We start from the raw sequence: 17251 nt of genomic DNA, 5'->3' as shown, positions 1-17251 counted from the left end.
GTAGGCTTGGTTTGTACTTGGCTCGGATCTCTGTCTCCCATCCACTGTCCTTTATTTCTGACTACAGGTGGCTTTGACCAATTCAAATTCAAAGGAAGGAGGGCATTCTTTTGGTGCCAATGAGTTTTGTGGCAAACGCTGCTGGTTTCTTAAATCTCAACTACATATAGCACCTAGGAAGAAGGGAATGAAAGGGTATTTCTTATAGTGATGCAGTCTCTATCACAAACAAGGACTAAGGGAAGAACACATGATCGTTAAAACTAAGGATTTGAAAATGCTTCCTTTAGTCCAGTCAACAAATTTAGGGCTGAACCCCACCCCATCAGCCCACCTCCTGGGTTAAAGGAGAACCTGCTGGGGGGAAGGGGTGTTAGAGCCCTGGGGGAACACAGAAGGAAAGATTTAATGATGACAAGTAGAGGAAGTGCACATTACAGAGCTAAGGAGCATAAAACCAATGTCTCATATAACTCTGGACCTCCAAGAAACACTCAGGAGATTATTTTTGTGGTATTCTCACAGTAACTTTTTAAAACTTTTAAAGAAAGCTTTAACCTGAACCCAGAAGCCCGGTGCTCGAGTCCCTGAGGGCAGGGGTCTTATCAGAGACCAATAGATAATTTCATTTGACTAGAAAAGTAAGTCTGTTGCTATACATTATTTTAAACTTTGCAAAAAATGTAAATAAACCACTTCTTTTTAGAAATTGTGCCAGCAGTAGGCCTCTCTCATTCATCAGCATCCTGTGCACATGTAGACTTATCTAACTTCACTATACATTCACTTATTTATTCTGACTCCATGAGATGTAAATGCATTTGGGACCCATCTGCATAGTGTTGTTGTATCTTGCTAGTCCCAAACTGTTCCCCCAGCCCTCCACCCCCAATTGCAAGCATGCATTTCCTCGTGCCTCCAAGGTGTTTCCATATAAATATTCCATTGGGCATCTTCACCTCAAAATGTCAATTTGAACTCACCTTCCTTCCTTTGTATATATTTTCTTTTGCAGTTTCTGAAGCTGGTAACCTTAGCATTATATTTGATTTCTCACTCTTTCTAAATTCCACTGGGTTTTTCCTCCACAATAGTCGCCAGATTTGCCTTTTGATCTCCATACAAATGGCCACCACCCTTTTCCAGAGGCTCAGCCTATGCCAGGTTCAGCACTGTATCAGCCAAATCCACTCTTCAGAAACTTCCAATTATCTTTGCAACAAAGGGAAACTACTGGTCAACACTTCTGAGTTAGTCTGTCAGCTTTCTCCCTTCCCTATCTGCTCTCCTTTTCTGCCCCATCCCAGCTCCCAGGATCAGTTATGCCCGGCTCCCCCGGGCTTCATTCCTGACTCCCCTGTTGCAAATGCCTGGCTCATGCCCTTCATTCTTCTGGAATTTCTTTCCCACTCAAAACTCCCAAACCACAGCCCTCTCTGGTGAAATCACAGCTACTCCAGGTGGGTCCAGATTCACTCATGCTATAATAATAAATTAAGTACACATTCTTTACCCAGCCCGTGCTAAGCATGTCCAATTCAGAACTCTTACACTTACTACACTTTTGAACTTACCAATATTATATATTCTACTACTTGAGCACACTTTCCCCTCTTTGCCCTCAAGCTTATGGTCGATCAGGGGAGATGCATAAAATAATGTACAGAGATGTGTCTTTTACTGTATTCAGCTAAGCACTTAGTATAGTGTTCTGCATAAGGTCAAGAATGGTCAGTAGTATTCTACAGATTGATTGGTTGGACAGTTCATAGTATAAGCTCCTTATGGACAGGTAATATGTCTCATCATTCTTTGTACTTTCCCCAGTGCTCGATTCAGTGCATCACATCCAGGGAATACTCAAAAAATACCAGTACTAATTAATCAGTGGCACTTACTGAGTGCTGACTGTGCAGAGCACTATACTAAGCATTTGAGAGAATACAATAGAGGTGTAGGCATGATCTCTGCCTTCAGTGAGCTTTCAATTTAGCTCATTGTTAAAGTAATTACTCTATTGCTTCTATTTATTGAGCACTGGAATGCAGAGCAATGTGTAAAGTACTTGGGGAAATACAATGAGATCAAAAGACAGAGTCTCTTACACCAAGACTCTGATCCCTCTTGAGTAGGGAACAAGGGGCAATAAGAATGAATCAAATCAGAGTATTGCTGCACAGTGAAAAAGCCTGGGCTGAAACAAAAAGGCATTCGAAAAACCTCCTACTCTTAAAACTTTTTTTGTGACATGACTGGATTTGGGATAGGTGAGGTAAAATAATGATAATTTTGGTACTTGTTAAGCACTTACTATGTGCCAAGCACTATTCTAAGTGCTGGATATACCAGGTCACCAGGTTGTCCCACACAGGGCTCACAGTCTTCATCCCCATTTTCCAGATAAGGTAACTGAAGCACAGAGAAGTTAAGTGACTTGCCCAAGGTCACACAGCTGATAAGTGGTATTTCCGGATTAGAACCCATGACCTCTGACTCTCAAGACCAGGCTCTTACCCACAGTCACACAGCTGACAAGTGGCAGAGCTGGGATTCAAACCCATGGCCGCTGACTCCCAAGCCCTGGCTCTTTCCACTGAGCCACGCTGCTTCTCTCAGAGGAGGCTCCCAGACCTCTATCTGGTAAAGCTGATTTCTCTTATTACATCCTGATTTATCCACTCTGACAAGAATTTGAGACTCAATGTTCTTTCCACTGGCCTCTCCCTCTTCTTAGCTTTTCAAATGCTCAGTCTCCAAACCTCCTGGCCCTTGGCCTTAGCCATCAAAGGCATAAAATTCTACAGTGAACAATCACTGTGAACAACCCAATGGAAAGAGAATTTGGACCCCAGTAGAATGTTCCACCTCCTAACAATCCTCCATAATCTCTGTCCTCAGCCATACCATTTCCAAACTCATAGAGTGAACAGTCATTCACTTCTCTCGCCAGCAAAGTGTGCCCAGCACAGGGCAGGAGGGACAGCTCAGACATCTGAATCTGAAAATCCCATTCCCGTTACTGATCTCAGACCAGGAAATGATGCTCAATGTTAAGCGTGGTATGATGTTTCTGAGGTCCCTGTTCCCCCACTAGACAATAAGATTATTATGTATAGGGAACATGTCTACCAACTCCGCTGCACTATACTCTCCCAAGCTCTTAGTACAGTGCTCTGCACACATTAAGTATTCAACAAATACCACTGATGATGATAACTCTTCCCAGTATTTTACAATTGACAAAACTCACAATTACCACTAAAACTATGAAGAAGGAAAGATCATTATTATTTTATTGGGAGCCTTTCAGTGCTTGAAAGTTTTTTCCAGAATTTTCCCCCTACAGGTATTTAAAATAGATTCTCCATCTGATCACATGGTTATGACTAAGAAGGTAGTCAGGAAGAGGAACTATTTACCAGGAAAGCATTGGGGGAAGGGGAAAGGTGGAAAATGAAGGAACTCTAGAGATTTAAAATCAAGATTATGATCTATCTCCTTCAGGAATGGGGAATAGGTTCCACAACGACTAAAATAATTGAAAACTCTCAGTCTTTTCTGGTGGAACAAAAAATCAGTGATTTCTGGAAAGATTTGAACCCATGGTAGGTAGTTAGGAATTTCAAAATGAGTGCCTTCTTAGCTCTGTGGTGATCAAAAGAGCCCAACCAGCTCACAGAGCAAAATACAGCCCTAGCAGATTTGGATGTAGGCTGAGTACACACATCTGTAAAAGATGACATTAATAAATATATCAGCCTTTATTTGACCTCTTTATGAACACCTGTGGCAGTAAATGTTGAAATATTTCTTCATCTGGTATGACTTTATAGCTCTCTAACTGATGGCTGCTGCATACAAGGAGGCCTGAATCCTTCCCTTCTTCATCCTTGACTTGTTCCTGATCCAGTCACGATTCCTCTTCGCCATCACTGAAATCTGGCTCTTCCCAGGTGACACTGGCCTGGCCTGCTTTAACTCTGCTCGTCACCTCTTCCCGGCAACAATATTTCTTCCTACTTATCGACTTCCATGCCCTCTTCCCCCATCAGTGGTTTCAAACATTAACTCACTCTTCAAATCCCCTAGTCCCCCACCTCCTCCATCTTCTGACTGGAACACATACTTTACTGAGAAAATTGAAACCATCCCACTTGATCTCCCTAAAATCTACCCTGCTCCTTCCCAGTCTTTCCCTCCTCCTTCTCCTTCAACTCTCCCAACTTTCCCAGCAGTATCTCAAGAGAAAATTTCCCACCTCCTCTCAAAATTCACACCCTTCGCCTGCACCTCCAACCCCATTCCTTCACACTTTGTGAAAGCACTTTCCCATTTCCTTTTTCTCTCCCTGACCGCCAATTTCAACTGTTCATTCTACAATGGCTTCTTCCTCACCGCTTTCAAATGTGTTCCTGTCTCCCCATCCTAAAAGAACCTCCCTTGAACTCATGGCTTCTTCCAATTATTGCCCCATCTCCCTTCTCCCATTTCTCCCCAAACTCCTTGAGTGAGTTGCCTCCACTTCCTCTCCCAATTCTCTCCTGGACCCCATCTAATCAGGTTCTGCCCACTTCACTCCACCAAAACTGCCTTCTTAAAGGTCACCAATGATCTCTTACCTCCAAATCCAACAGCCTCTACTCCATCGTAATCCTCTTAGACCTTTCAACTGCCCTCAACACTGCCGATCAACACCTTCTCCTGGAAACATTATCCAACCCTGACTTCACTGAAACTGTCATCTTCTGGTTCTTTCCCTATCAGGCTGCTCATTCTCATTCCTCTTGTGGGCTCCTCTCTGCCTCCCACCTCCTTGTAGGAGTCCCTCAAGGTTATGTTCTGGGTCCCCTTCTATTCTCCATCTGCACCAACTCCCTTGGAAAGCTCATTTGTTCCCATGGCTTCAACTACCATCTCTATGCGGATGATTCCCAAATGTACATCTCCAGCTCTTATCTCTCTCCTTCTCTGCCATCTCATAATTTTTCCTGCTTTCAGGCCACCAACTTCTGCCAGTTCAACCTTCAAACATTACTAAAATCTGCACTTTCTTCTCCATCCAAACTACCATGTTAATCCAAGGACTTATCTATCTTCATTCATCTTTCCCTCAGCCTCAGAGCACTTAGGTACATAACTCTATTTATATTAATGTCACTCTCCATCTCAACTGCAAGCTCACTGTCGGCAGGGAACATATCTACCAACTCTGTTATACTATGCTCTCCCAATCACTTAGCCCAGTGCTCTGCACACAATAAGCACTAAATACATGTGATTGATTGAGCCCAATTATATATCTTAGCAGAAAAGTTTTGTCTACAGAATTGTCCAGTAATGAAGATTGGACAATATGACTTCATTTTGTGTTTAATCAACATCACTCTCCTGGATCACATTTTGGATGACTGTCTACAACTGTCTACTCACCTTCCTAATAACCTCCTGGTGAATTTGTGAAACTTCGATAGAAAAGGTTAACAAGAAAACAAAAGGTTGATGGGAGGAAAAAAGGCCAAAAATCATTCCTTAAATTTCTGGGCTACATTAAGTATGACACTTACCTTTGGAGATCATGATATGTTATTAAATATAACATTTCAGTGGCCCCTCAGCATCTCCTGAAGGAAATTATATATCATTAAGCTAAATTTTACTCTTGTAACCTCTTAAATATAGTAGTCATTCAGGGCATCAAGAAAATGCCTTTCAAAACTCTCATCCCAGTGCACATTATGTAAGTTGAGGGAAAAACAGCAGGAAGATCCAGGAAGAAGCATGTTCTAGTGAATAGAGCATGGGCCTGGGAGTCAAAAGGACCTGGATTCTAATCCTCCCTCTGCCACTTGTCTGTGTGTGACCTTGGGTAAATCGATTAAATTCTCTGTGCCTCAGTTACCACATCTGTAAAATGAGGATTAAGACTGGGAGCCCCAGGTGGGACAGGGACTGTGTACAATCTGATTAGCTTGTATCTACCCCAGTGCTTAGAACAGTGCTTGACACATAGTAAGCACTTAAATACTATCATTATTAATATCATTATCAGAACAATGGTAGTTAATTGAATTGCCTATGTGTGAGTGTATTTGTGTTTTACAAAAAAAAAGTTTCCCTGATATTCTCATTCTTTGATCATATAGTCTATACTGCTTCCTCTAAAATTTGGAGTTTCAATGGCAACAAAGAAACAGCAATAGCTCTTAAGTCCTGTGGCAGACTTCCCATTCCTCTAAATCCAGACCCTATGGAAGGACAGAACCTTATTGCAAGTTCTTGGAAAATACTCCTTGGATCAAACAAATTGACTCCTCTAACCCAAACATTGTCTTTTCTCAGTAACTGCTCCTTTCACCTCGTTTTCTGCGTAAACTCTTTCATCTCAGTATCTCTACTCTCCACCTTTCCCCCTTGATCAAGCCCTCCTCCACAGTCCTGCAGCTCCTCTGGACCTTTTCTTGTTGTCCCTCCAACTCACTTTCTATCACTGTACATGCACATTTCAGGTCCACTTCTTGTATTTTGCCCCAATGCATCACTTTTTCCTCCATGAAACATTAGTATAGCTCTCCAGCCGTGTGGCCTAGTGGAAAGAGCCTGGACCTGGAGTTGGAGTTGGAGGACTCTGCCAGTTGCCTGCTGTGTAACCTTGGGCAAGTCACTTAACTTATCTGCGCTTCAGTTTCCTCATCTGTATAATAGGGATCCAGTGCCTGTTCTCTCTCCTTCCGAGACTACAAGCCCCAACTGAGGGAGGGACTTTGTCCAAGCTGATTAACTTATATTTACCCCATTGCTTAGAATAGTGCTTGATACATAGTTGGTGCTTAAGAAATATAATGATAATGTTTTTTGATATTTTTATCCTTTCTATATCCCCTCAAAATTTCCCAAACACTAATATCAAGTCTATTTTGTATACTAATTTTCAGAAAATACTTGCACTGTCATTTTCTCCTTCTTAAAAAATCCAATCACCAGCTAATCAGCCAAGCCTAGTCAATACAGCCCCCACAAGATAACAATCTCCTCTCCTGGAACATCATGCCATTGCAGCCTACAACATCAGCTCTTCTCCCTAGCTTGTAGTTGTAGTTCATTCAATAATAGTACAGTGCTCTGCACATAATAAGCACTCAGTAAATAAGTGCTTGGAATGTACAATTCGGCAACAGATAGAGACAATCCCTGCCCAATAATGGGCTCACAGTCTAGTTAATTTCATCCTAATTAACATATGTAATGTCTAACGTAATCTCATTCAAAATGCCTCCAACCACTTTAAAAAAATCATGTTTCATGAAATACTTTGGTGGCCCTTGCATATTTCTAAGTTACCCCAACCTTGTGTATCCTCAAGAATTTCGGGTTTCAAAGGAAATGTCTTAGTTCTTGATTACAGACGTGTTTTTGAGGTGATGATGTAACATGCCTTCTGCATTATTAAAAATACCGTAACTGAAAATGTGGCTCACTGACGAGTCAATTGTTTTTAACTCCAGATTTTAGATGTAGCTTTTTGCCTATTGTTTGTTTCAGTGTTCTGCCCCTTTAAACAAAAAAAGTATGTGTTACTAATTAATGGGAAACAACATCAGCCTTTTTGTGAGGATGTTATTCATTTTGAGTGGGTTGCCCAGTGATATTGTCGGAGCTATACCCTGCAATTTCTCTTAACCAAAACCAAAATTCTTCTAAAAATGTTTATCTTCTGACTCATCAGCAATGTGAAATGCTTGCCACTACACAAACTGCCAGTTTCTCACACTGTGGCTAAGAAACATCCCACATTTTCATCTGGGGCAACTTTTTCTATCCTTTGTGCTTAATTTGAGGGCACTTTCCATTGTATTACTCCTGTGGTTGCTACGGCTCAATGTCTCTCAACAGGCAGAGCTACTGTGTCACAGGTTTGACTGTTCACAAACTCAAGGGTGTGGGATTCCCTAGGGATAGAGGGTAAACATTCCAAAATCCAACCTGAGCCACCTACCCAGTAAAGCCAGATTTTGAGAAGCCACCTTCTACCAGGCTTCTCCACCTCTCTTGAAGCAAGAAAGTTTTTGTCTTATGCTGCCAAGTCGTCTCTGACCTATAGCAACACCATGGACATATCTCTCCCAGATGTCCCACCTTCATCTGTCATCGTTCTGGTAGTATATCCATAGAGTTTCCTTGGTAAAAATGTGGAAGTGGTTTACCACTGCCTCCTTCTGTGCAGTAAACCTGAGTCTCCACCCTCAATTCTCTCCTGTGCTGCTGCTGCTGCCCAGCACAGTGGAATCTTGACTTGTAGCAGATTGCCTTGATTAGCAGATTGCTGGTCAAGTGGACCCCAGTGCCGCTTCCACACTATTCCTCCTCCCTCTTTCCTCTCCTTCCCCTTCTTTGAAGCCTGTATTATTCGCCTCTACCACTCCCTCCAGATTCTTGCTGCTGTCATCTACCTCCACCCTGGTCCCACCTCCCACTTCTTTAACCACCTTGACCCCTTTCTCACCTTCCTTCTCTCCTTCATCCTCCACACTCTGATCCTCGGAGACTTCAATATCCACATGGATGTACCTGGTGACCCCTCTGCCACTCGCCTATCACTCCTTGACTCTGCCAACCTCCTGCTCCACCACACCTCGCCCACTCACCAACTCGGTCACACCCTCAATTTCATCATCTCTCACCGCTGCACTATCTCCGCCCTCACTAATTCTGAAATCCCTCTCGCTGACCATAACTTTCTCACCTGCCTCCTCTCTCACACTCTCTCCCCCTGCAAATCTGTATTACTCCCCCACAGAGACCTCCACTCTCGTGACCCCATCCGTCTCTCCAAAAGCATCTCTCCCCACTTTGCCTCCTTATCCTCTCTTCCCACTTGCGATGATCAGTTTACCTCTCTCAACTCCACCCTCTACTCATCTCAGCTCATTTGCCCCTCTTTTCCTCCGCCAATCTCGCTCTACTAACCCGTAGCCCTGGATCTCTGCCTCTGTCTGCCTTCTTTGCTCTTATGCTCGAGCTGCTGAGCTCTGCTGGCAAAAGCCTAAGCACCAAGCTAGCCTTATTCACTGAAAATTTATTCTTTCCTGCCTTAACTCTGCCCTTTCCTCTGCCAGGAAGAACTATTTTTCTTCCCTCATTGACGCCCATGCCCATCACCCCCGCCAATTGTTCCGGACTTTTAACTCTCTCCTCAGGCCCCCTGTTCCTCCCTCTCCCCATCCCTCACCCCCAACGATCTGGCCACCTACTTCATTATGAAAATTAACACTATCAGGTCTGAGCTCCCCAAAGTCACCCCTCCCTTTCTCCATCCCCCCAGCTCCAAACCCTCTCCCCCACTTTCCCATCCTTTAATGCAGTATCCTCAGAGGAGACCTCTTCCCTCCTGGCAAGTGCCACACACACCACCTGTGCTTTGTACCCCATTCTCGCTCATCTTAAAAAAGTCACCCCTTCCCCCTCCCCTCAACTTCTATCTTTAACCACTCACTCTTCAAAGGCTTCTTCCCCTCTGCATTCAAACATGCCCGTGTCTCCCCATCCTAAAAAAACCTCTATCGACCCCACTTCCCCTTCCAGTTATCCTCCTATCTCCCTCCTACCCTTCCTTTTCAAAATCCTAGAACAAGTCATCTAAACTCGCTGTCTTGAGTTCCTCAACTCCAACTCTCTTCTGGACCCCCTCCAATCTGGCTTCCGTCCCCTCCACTCAACCAAAACTGCCCTCTCAAAGGTCACCCATGACCTCCTTCTTGCCAAATCCAATGGCTCCTACTCTATCCTAATCCTCCTCGACCTCTTAGCTGCCTTTGACACTGTCGACCATCCCCCTCTCCTGCACACTTTATCGCACCTTGGCTTCAAGGACTCTGTCCTCTCCTGGTTCTCCTCTTATCTTTCTGGCCATTCATTCTAGGTCTCCTTCATGGGCTCCTCCTCCCCCTCCCATCCACTAATTATAGGGGTTCCTCAAGGACCAATTCTTGGCCCTCTTCAGTTCTCCATCTATACTCATTCCCTTGGTGAACTCATTCGCTCCCACGGCTTCAACTATCATCTCTATGCAGATGACACCCAAATCTACATCTCCTCCCCTATTCTCTCCTCCCTCCAGGCTCGTATCTTCTCCTGCCTCCAGGACATCTCCACCTGGATGTCTGCCCACCACCTAAAACTCAACATGTCTAAAACTCCTTATCTTCTCTCCCAAATTCTGTCCTCTCTCTCCCTGACTTCCCTGTCACTGTGGACAGCACTACCATCCTTCCCGTCTCACAGGCCCGCAACCTTGGTGTCATCCTTGACCCAGCTCTCTCATTCACCCCAAACATCCAATTCATCATCAACACTTGCCAGACTCACCTTTACAATATCGCCAGGATCCACCCTTTCCTCTCCATCCAAACTGCTACCGTGCTGGTACAAGCTCTCATAATATCCTGAATGGATTATTGTGTTAGCCTCCTCTCTGATCTCCCTTCCTCCTGTCTTTCCCCACTCTATTCTTCGTTCCGCTGCCCAGATCATCTTCCTTCAGAAATGCTCTGGGTGTGTCACTCCCCTCCTCAAAAACCTCCAGGGGTTGCCTATCAATCTTCACATGAAACAAAAACTCCTCACTCTTGGCTTCAAAGCTCTCCATCACCTTGCCCCCTCCTACCTCTCCTCCCTTCTGTCTTTTTACTGCCCACCCCGTGCACTCTGCTCTTCTGCCGCTCATCTCCTCATGGTCTTCTTCGTGCCTGTCCCGCTGTCGACCCTGGCCCACTTCCTACCACCATCCTGGAATGCCCTCCCTCTTCACCTCCACCAAACTCTCTTCCCCTCTTCAAAGTCCTACTGAGAGCTCACCTCCTCCAGGAGGCCTTCTCAGACTGAGACTCTCCCTTTCCCTCTGCTCCTCGTCCCCTCCCCTTCCCCCCTCCTGCCCTCTGCTCTTCCCCTTCCCCTCCCTTCAGCACTGTGCTTATTTGTAGATATTACCCTATTTATTTTGTTAATGAGGTGTAAATCTCCATTATTCTATTTATCTTGATGTTGTCTTGTTTTGTTCTGTTTTGCTTTGCTGTCTGTCTCCCCTATTTAGACTGTGAGCCCTTTATTGGGCAGAGATTGTCTCTACCTGTTGCTGAATTGTACATTTCAAGTGCTTAGTACAGTGCTCTGCACATAATAAGCACTCAATAAATACTATTGAATGGTCATTGGCCACTAGGAATGGAATGGGTATGCCTTGAGTGACTCTCCCTCCCATAACTGAGACAGGTAAAGTACTGGAAACTGTCGAGGTGCAATCCTGAGAGGGTAAGAAGGTTCTTACCAGATTGGAAAAAGGCATTTAATAATAATGTTGGTATTTGTTAAGCGCTTACTATGTGCAGAGCACTGTTCTAAGCGCTGGGGTAGACATAGGGGAATCAGGTTGTCCCACGTGGGGCTCACAGTTAATCCCCATTTTACAGATGAGGTAACTGAGGCACAGAGAAGTGAAGTGACTTGCCCACAGTCACACAGCTGACAAGTGGCAGAGCCGGGAGTCGAACTCATGACCTCTGACTCCGAAGCCCAGGCTCTTTTCCACTGAGCCACGCTGATTTCTCCCTTCATACAGAATGAAGGTGTGTCAGGTTGATACTATTTCTTCAGGTTACCAGGAGTGGGAATAGAGGGTAATCCTGGCTGAATCCTGAACTAGTGGAAAGAGCACAGATCTAGGAATCAGAGGAGCTGGCTTCTAATCCTGGCTCTGCCAATTACTTTTTGTGTGACCCTGGGTAAGTCATTAACTTCACTGTGCCTCAGTTTCCTCAACTGTAAAATGGGGATTAAATGCCTGTTCTTCCTCCTATTTAAGACTGTGAGTTCCATGTAGGACAGGGGCTTTGTCTAACTTGAATGTACCCCAGCATTCAGAACACACTGTAAGCCCTTAAATACTATAATAATAATAATAATAATATAATATATAATGAAATAATTATCATATATAACAATAGTAATAAAAACTTGGTGAGAGGGGAAGATAAACTAACTTAGAGAAACTAAGTATTGAGACATGGGAAGGGGTGATTTTTTTTTTTAACCCCATCCCCAAAATGAGATTTGCTTGTGTGGTGTGCGACCCCTAGTGGATTTTCAGCTGAGACGCTCATCATACAGATGGTCTATCATTAGTAAACAATTTTTGATCCTGATTCTCTCCATGCCTTAATCGCTCAGTGGTAGAAAACTCTTAGAATCATTCTGCAAATCAGTATATCTCACTAGAGGTTCAAAAGGGTTGGGCAATACATACTCAGAATTTAAACTGCTCAAACCAAATCTTCTAAACACTGAAATCCTGTAAAACCTCAGGAATCAAAATTAGGCCAATTAAAAAATTGCACAAAAATGGGATAGGCAATTTCATTTTTTGAGATGAATTGATTAATTATAATGATCTGTCATGAAACCATATGAAAATGTTTTCTGTTTCCAGAGGTGTTGCATGTGTTCCAGATTATAGTTTGGACTCAGAGAATCTAGCCCTGGATTTATAAGTGTTTCTCTTCTTGATGAGAGGACTCTTCTTGGTGCTTGAAAAAAGCCTAAAAGGTCTGGGGACTTTCTGATTTCTATATCTTGGCTCCTATTACTAAAAGCAGTAATAATAATAATGGTATTTGTTGAGTGCTTCCCATATGCCATGAACTGTACTATGCACTGGGGAAGAAACAAGATCATCAGATGGGACACAGTCCCTGTCCCACACAGGACTCGTAGATGTGCTCACTCTGTCTAAATCCTTCTGCAAGTCTCACATTATTGCCCTTCTGCTCCCCATCCTAATTCATGGGTGGCAAATAGCAAAGGAAATTTAGCAAGGACTGCATACCTGGGCTAACATTTTAGGGGCCTATTGAAAATTGAAAACTAAGAGAAACTCATGACCTATTATTCATGGTATTTTGAAATACATTCACCATGTATCTGTCTGCCTGTATCTTTTAGTGGCCCGAGCTTCTCTCTGTGGCTGTGTGAAAGCCTCTGTTGTTGCATGCATCCATGAACATTTTGGAATCACTGCTCTGGAGCCTATAATAATCACAGAAAATGAATGTGACTGGCATTTAAATACATATATATACACACACAGTGTGAACAGAACAACTGACTAGGCTCTGGGACAAACGGTTATTGCAGTAGTATAGACTAAGGCAGCCTGTTTGTTACTTTTAACTGTCCCTTTAAAAAACTTAAAAAACCTAGGCCACATTTGTTTTCTCATGAATGTTCTTCCTGGATTGATCATTTTGTGAATTTTTCAAAGGAACTAAATGAGGCATATATATTACTATATGTGGTTATATTTTACCATTCACGGCTTAAAAATTAAAATTAGATCCTTCTATATTTTCATTAAAAAACACAGACAAAATATTTTACGGTATCTCTAATAAATGCAAAGAAATCAATACAAATAAAATTTGGCTTTAGCAAACTGTACATACATAAATATGTTCTTTATATACTTAACACTCAATAGTTTTCTTCATGAAACCTTCGGTGACCTTATTACATCCAGGTTTTTGTTTTTTTTTTAAACCATAAAAATGTGCCTTTAAGATTTACAGCCTGGGCATCACGAGCAGAGGTTAGAGAGTCATGCTGAAACAAAACCAAGGGAAAAGTAAGCTGCCATATAAGCTCTTTAAAAGTGTATGTTACAAGGTTCTAAAATCTTCTTCGCGCTGGTTGGTTGGCTTGTAGATTGTTCAATACTGATAGGGGACTTTATGAAGGATTGACTAACAGATCAGTAGAGCAGCACATAGGAAAGCCACTCGGACAGACCTGACAACTAAAGTCGGTTGGCCCTTCAGAAGCCCAGAACTCAAGTGGCTCAGGACCCAGAGACCAGAGGTTCTTACTCCGTGTCTGAACCTGGCCTCTGTGATTTGAACTGAACTGTTGCCCAGAATGGTTTAAGCACTTTGGGTCTGATACCTCATTAATATTCACCTGCTGCCGGTGTGATCCTAGGCCCACCGAGGCTACAGGACAGGGAGAAAGCTGCCACTGTTAAGTGCATTCGAACTCGATAAAGGTCCATTTTTGATATGGCTTTTGCCAGACATTCCTCGTGCCAGTACCGCGGTACTGCTAGAAAAACAGAGGGGAAGTGGGGGAGTCTTTCTGCTAATTCACAGAGGAGGGGGGCCATTTGTATATCTGAGCATAGGATGGAAGGACCGGGCAAAGTTGTTGGAGAGGGCACAACTGTAGTCTTCCTCGGTCATTGGCACGAGGCAGGCAAGACCGACCAAGAGCAGCAGGAAAAGCTGGAGTGGCAGAGCAGCCCGTAGGACCCGGAGGAAGAAGGACTGACGTGGTCGAACTGGCTGGGGCTCAGAACGGAAGGAATCTGAGCCATCTCTTGTGAACCTGAGAAAAGACATCAACACACACAGTGAACTCAGGCACTTGTCCTCTAGGAAGTTCTTTCATTTGGTATCTCTTTCTGGAATCTAAAGAGACATGCAAAGTAGAATTCAACTTGTAATTAACTGTCAACCGAGTCCATTTTGCAGGGTCTTTGCTTTTTCCCCCATGTGAATAAAAGAGTTGTTTGCAAACTGCACTCATGGAAAATACACATTTAGTCAATCAACTAATTAGGGACTAAAATGATCGTTTTTGTCTTCATTTCATATAACATTTTTCAATAACAGAGGTAATTGCTTTTCACAAATTCATCCAAAGGAATGAACAAGATGTAGCATATTTAAAAGGTGAATGCTTGATACATCTCCCACATTTGGTCCACACACACAAGGCATTCACCATTAGGAAAGGGCTATTCACAGTTACATCTGTTAAGCAAACTCCAACTCATCGCAAATGCATTAGAAACCCATGCAACAAGTATAAGAAAATATCCCTGTTTGTTTGAAAAGACCCTTCCATAGCCTACTCAATCTTAGCGAGCAGACCATGGCTTCATTTTGCACTGAATCAGCAGTGAGCCTTGGGCGGTTTAATGGCTTCCTAACACCTCTGACCCAAGGAATAACCTTTCTTTATCCTGCAAAAAATATCTTCCACCAGTGAGGTGATGATAATTAAGCACCCTACAAGCAGTGGCTACAATGTAATCTGAAGTCTGACTAGGGAGTAAAGAATATGTTCACACCCTTGAACGTTCAATAGGAAAACACTTCTATGCGGTATAAATTTCATAAGAACAATCTAGTGACTACTACAAGATCTGACTGTTTCTTCAAAAACAAGAATGAGACCATTTTAGGTGCTGCTGCTTCCAATGATGTTTTTGAAGCTCCCTGAAAAGAAGAGGGAAGTTAAGCAATCTGGAAAAGTCTTGCCAGAAAATTAAACAATGCAAAAGCATCACTGTTTATACCTTCAAAAAATGCCACCTTACTCCAGAGTATACATTTTTAGTTGGTAGATTCTCCCAATTTGGGTTTGCTTTGGGCTATTGGAAGATTAAGGAAGTGTGATGAGGATGTGCAAGGTGCCACTCCATTAAGAGAGAGAAGAAAAATGATCAAGACTGCCTCTTTTACTCAGTTCTCTCTAGGCCCATGTAAAAGGAAAAAACATTAGTTTGTGGTGTGTTTTTCATTCATGGTCACCTCACATGGAAAGGACTTAGGGAAGAAGTGAACCAGAGAATACCTATTAAGCAATACTCAAAAGAGCACAAAAAAGCCTTGCTTTATTCCACAAGGATAGCTTGAGACCATAACCATGATGAATGGACTTAGTCAATCATATTTATTGCTTACTGAATGTGCAGCACTGTACTAAGGGCTTCGGAGAATACAGTGTAACAGACATTCCCTGACCACAATGAGTTTATAGTCTAGAGAGGGCATACAGTATCAACTGATGAGTGAAGGGGTCATTGGATCCTGACATCCTAACCTCTCACACTTGGATTTCTCTCCTGCAGGTAGTCTTCAGACTCAAAATCAGATTCTGCGGCTTCTAATTGAACTGTCCCTCAGCTGGGATGTAGACCCAAGGTAAAGGGCTTTGAGAGTAAAGCCCGCTGCTAACATCAGGAGATTAACTCGCTGGCTGGAATTTGCAACCGGTGCAAATAATAATAATAGTAAATAATGTTGGTATTTGTTAAGCACTTACTATGTGCAAAGCACTGTTCTAAGCACCGGTGTAGATACAGGGTAATCAGGTTGTCCCACGTGAGGCTCACAGTCAATCCCCATTTTACAGATGAGGTAACTGAGGCACAGAGAAGTTAAGTGACTTGCCCACAGTCACATAGCTGCCAAGTGGCAGAGCTGGGATTCATTCAACCACTTGGCAACACATACACACATTTTCTCTATACTAACTGCATCTTACACTCCCCTACCACATGACCTGTTGGAGACCAAATGAGCCCAATGATGGGTTCTGAGGAAAGCTCCACTGCTCAAGTGGCGAACAAGGGATTGTCACCTGAAGGGGTCCTACATATCTTGCTATATACTCGGCTGTCTTTCCTCCCTGGAGCAGCAAATTCTCTCGTTTTTAATCTCCTTTTAGGCCCCCTTATTGATGAAGGGACCTCTTTAAGGTCTCTAGGGTGAACAAATTTATGTACATAATTGATGAGTAGAAAGCAAAATGCTGCTTGGCTTCTCTAAATGTTAAACTTCCTGGAAGGACTAGGTCAAAGTTCAAGATCAAAACAAAGGTTACACATTAAACACACGGCACTTGAGATAGCATGGAAAGCTACTTATTCTTGCCATTATGTTAAAGTCATAAATTATCAAGAGTCCATGAAAGGACATGGGACATTTAACGGCATCAGAGCATTCCTTTTTTTAGTTCAATTTTACCAGGCCTTCCAATGTCTAAGAAAGCCAACCCAGGAAATTAATGGGCTGAAGAAGAAGGAACAAAAGGAACACGTAGTGCTTAACTGCCTTCAAAGCAGTTGGCTGCTCTTGAAAATGTGCAATATACCTAGGAATAACACTTGCCTCTTCACACCGAAATAAGCACTGATGACCAAAGCCATCTCCTGCAAATGGTGAATCCAACTTGCCCACTGGTGTGAAAAGTGGGATTTTGATGTTTTATCTGGTGGTTTGAAAAAGCACCTGGGTTAAAACTGAGATCTGAGGGAATTTCCAAGTGCCAGAACACAGGCAACTAGCCACTTGTCTTGCCCTGCTTGTTCCTTGGCATTCTTGTCATTGTCCCTCAGTTAGCCCATGCCGACACAGGTAAAGTG

At 43.2% G+C, this 17251-nt stretch overlaps 1 protein-coding gene across 12 annotated transcripts in view; it reads right to left on the bottom strand.

The window, feature by feature from the left end:
- Positions 1-13328: 13328 nt before the first annotated feature.
- The window catches only part of SYNE1 (spectrin repeat containing nuclear envelope protein 1), a 518607-nt gene continuing 514684 nt past the window's right edge, over positions 13329-17251 (bottom strand). For all 12 annotated transcript variants that reach the window (XM_029048032.2, XM_029048087.2, XM_029048053.2 and 9 more), the window contains one exon: positions 13329-14424. In XM_029048032.2, coding sequence (XP_028903865.1) covers positions 14184-14424 — 241 coding nt within the window. In that variant the 3' untranslated portion in view covers positions 13329-14183. The remainder of the gene's footprint in view (positions 14425-17251) is intronic.

This window comes from Ornithorhynchus anatinus, chromosome 2 (genome assembly GCF_004115215.2).
Source record: "Ornithorhynchus anatinus isolate Pmale09 chromosome 2, mOrnAna1.pri.v4, whole genome shotgun sequence".
Taxonomy (NCBI): Eukaryota; Metazoa; Chordata; class Mammalia; order Monotremata; family Ornithorhynchidae; genus Ornithorhynchus; species Ornithorhynchus anatinus.
The sequence above is the reverse complement of the archived record's forward strand: the minus strand, read 5'-3'. Positions and strand labels throughout refer to the sequence as shown.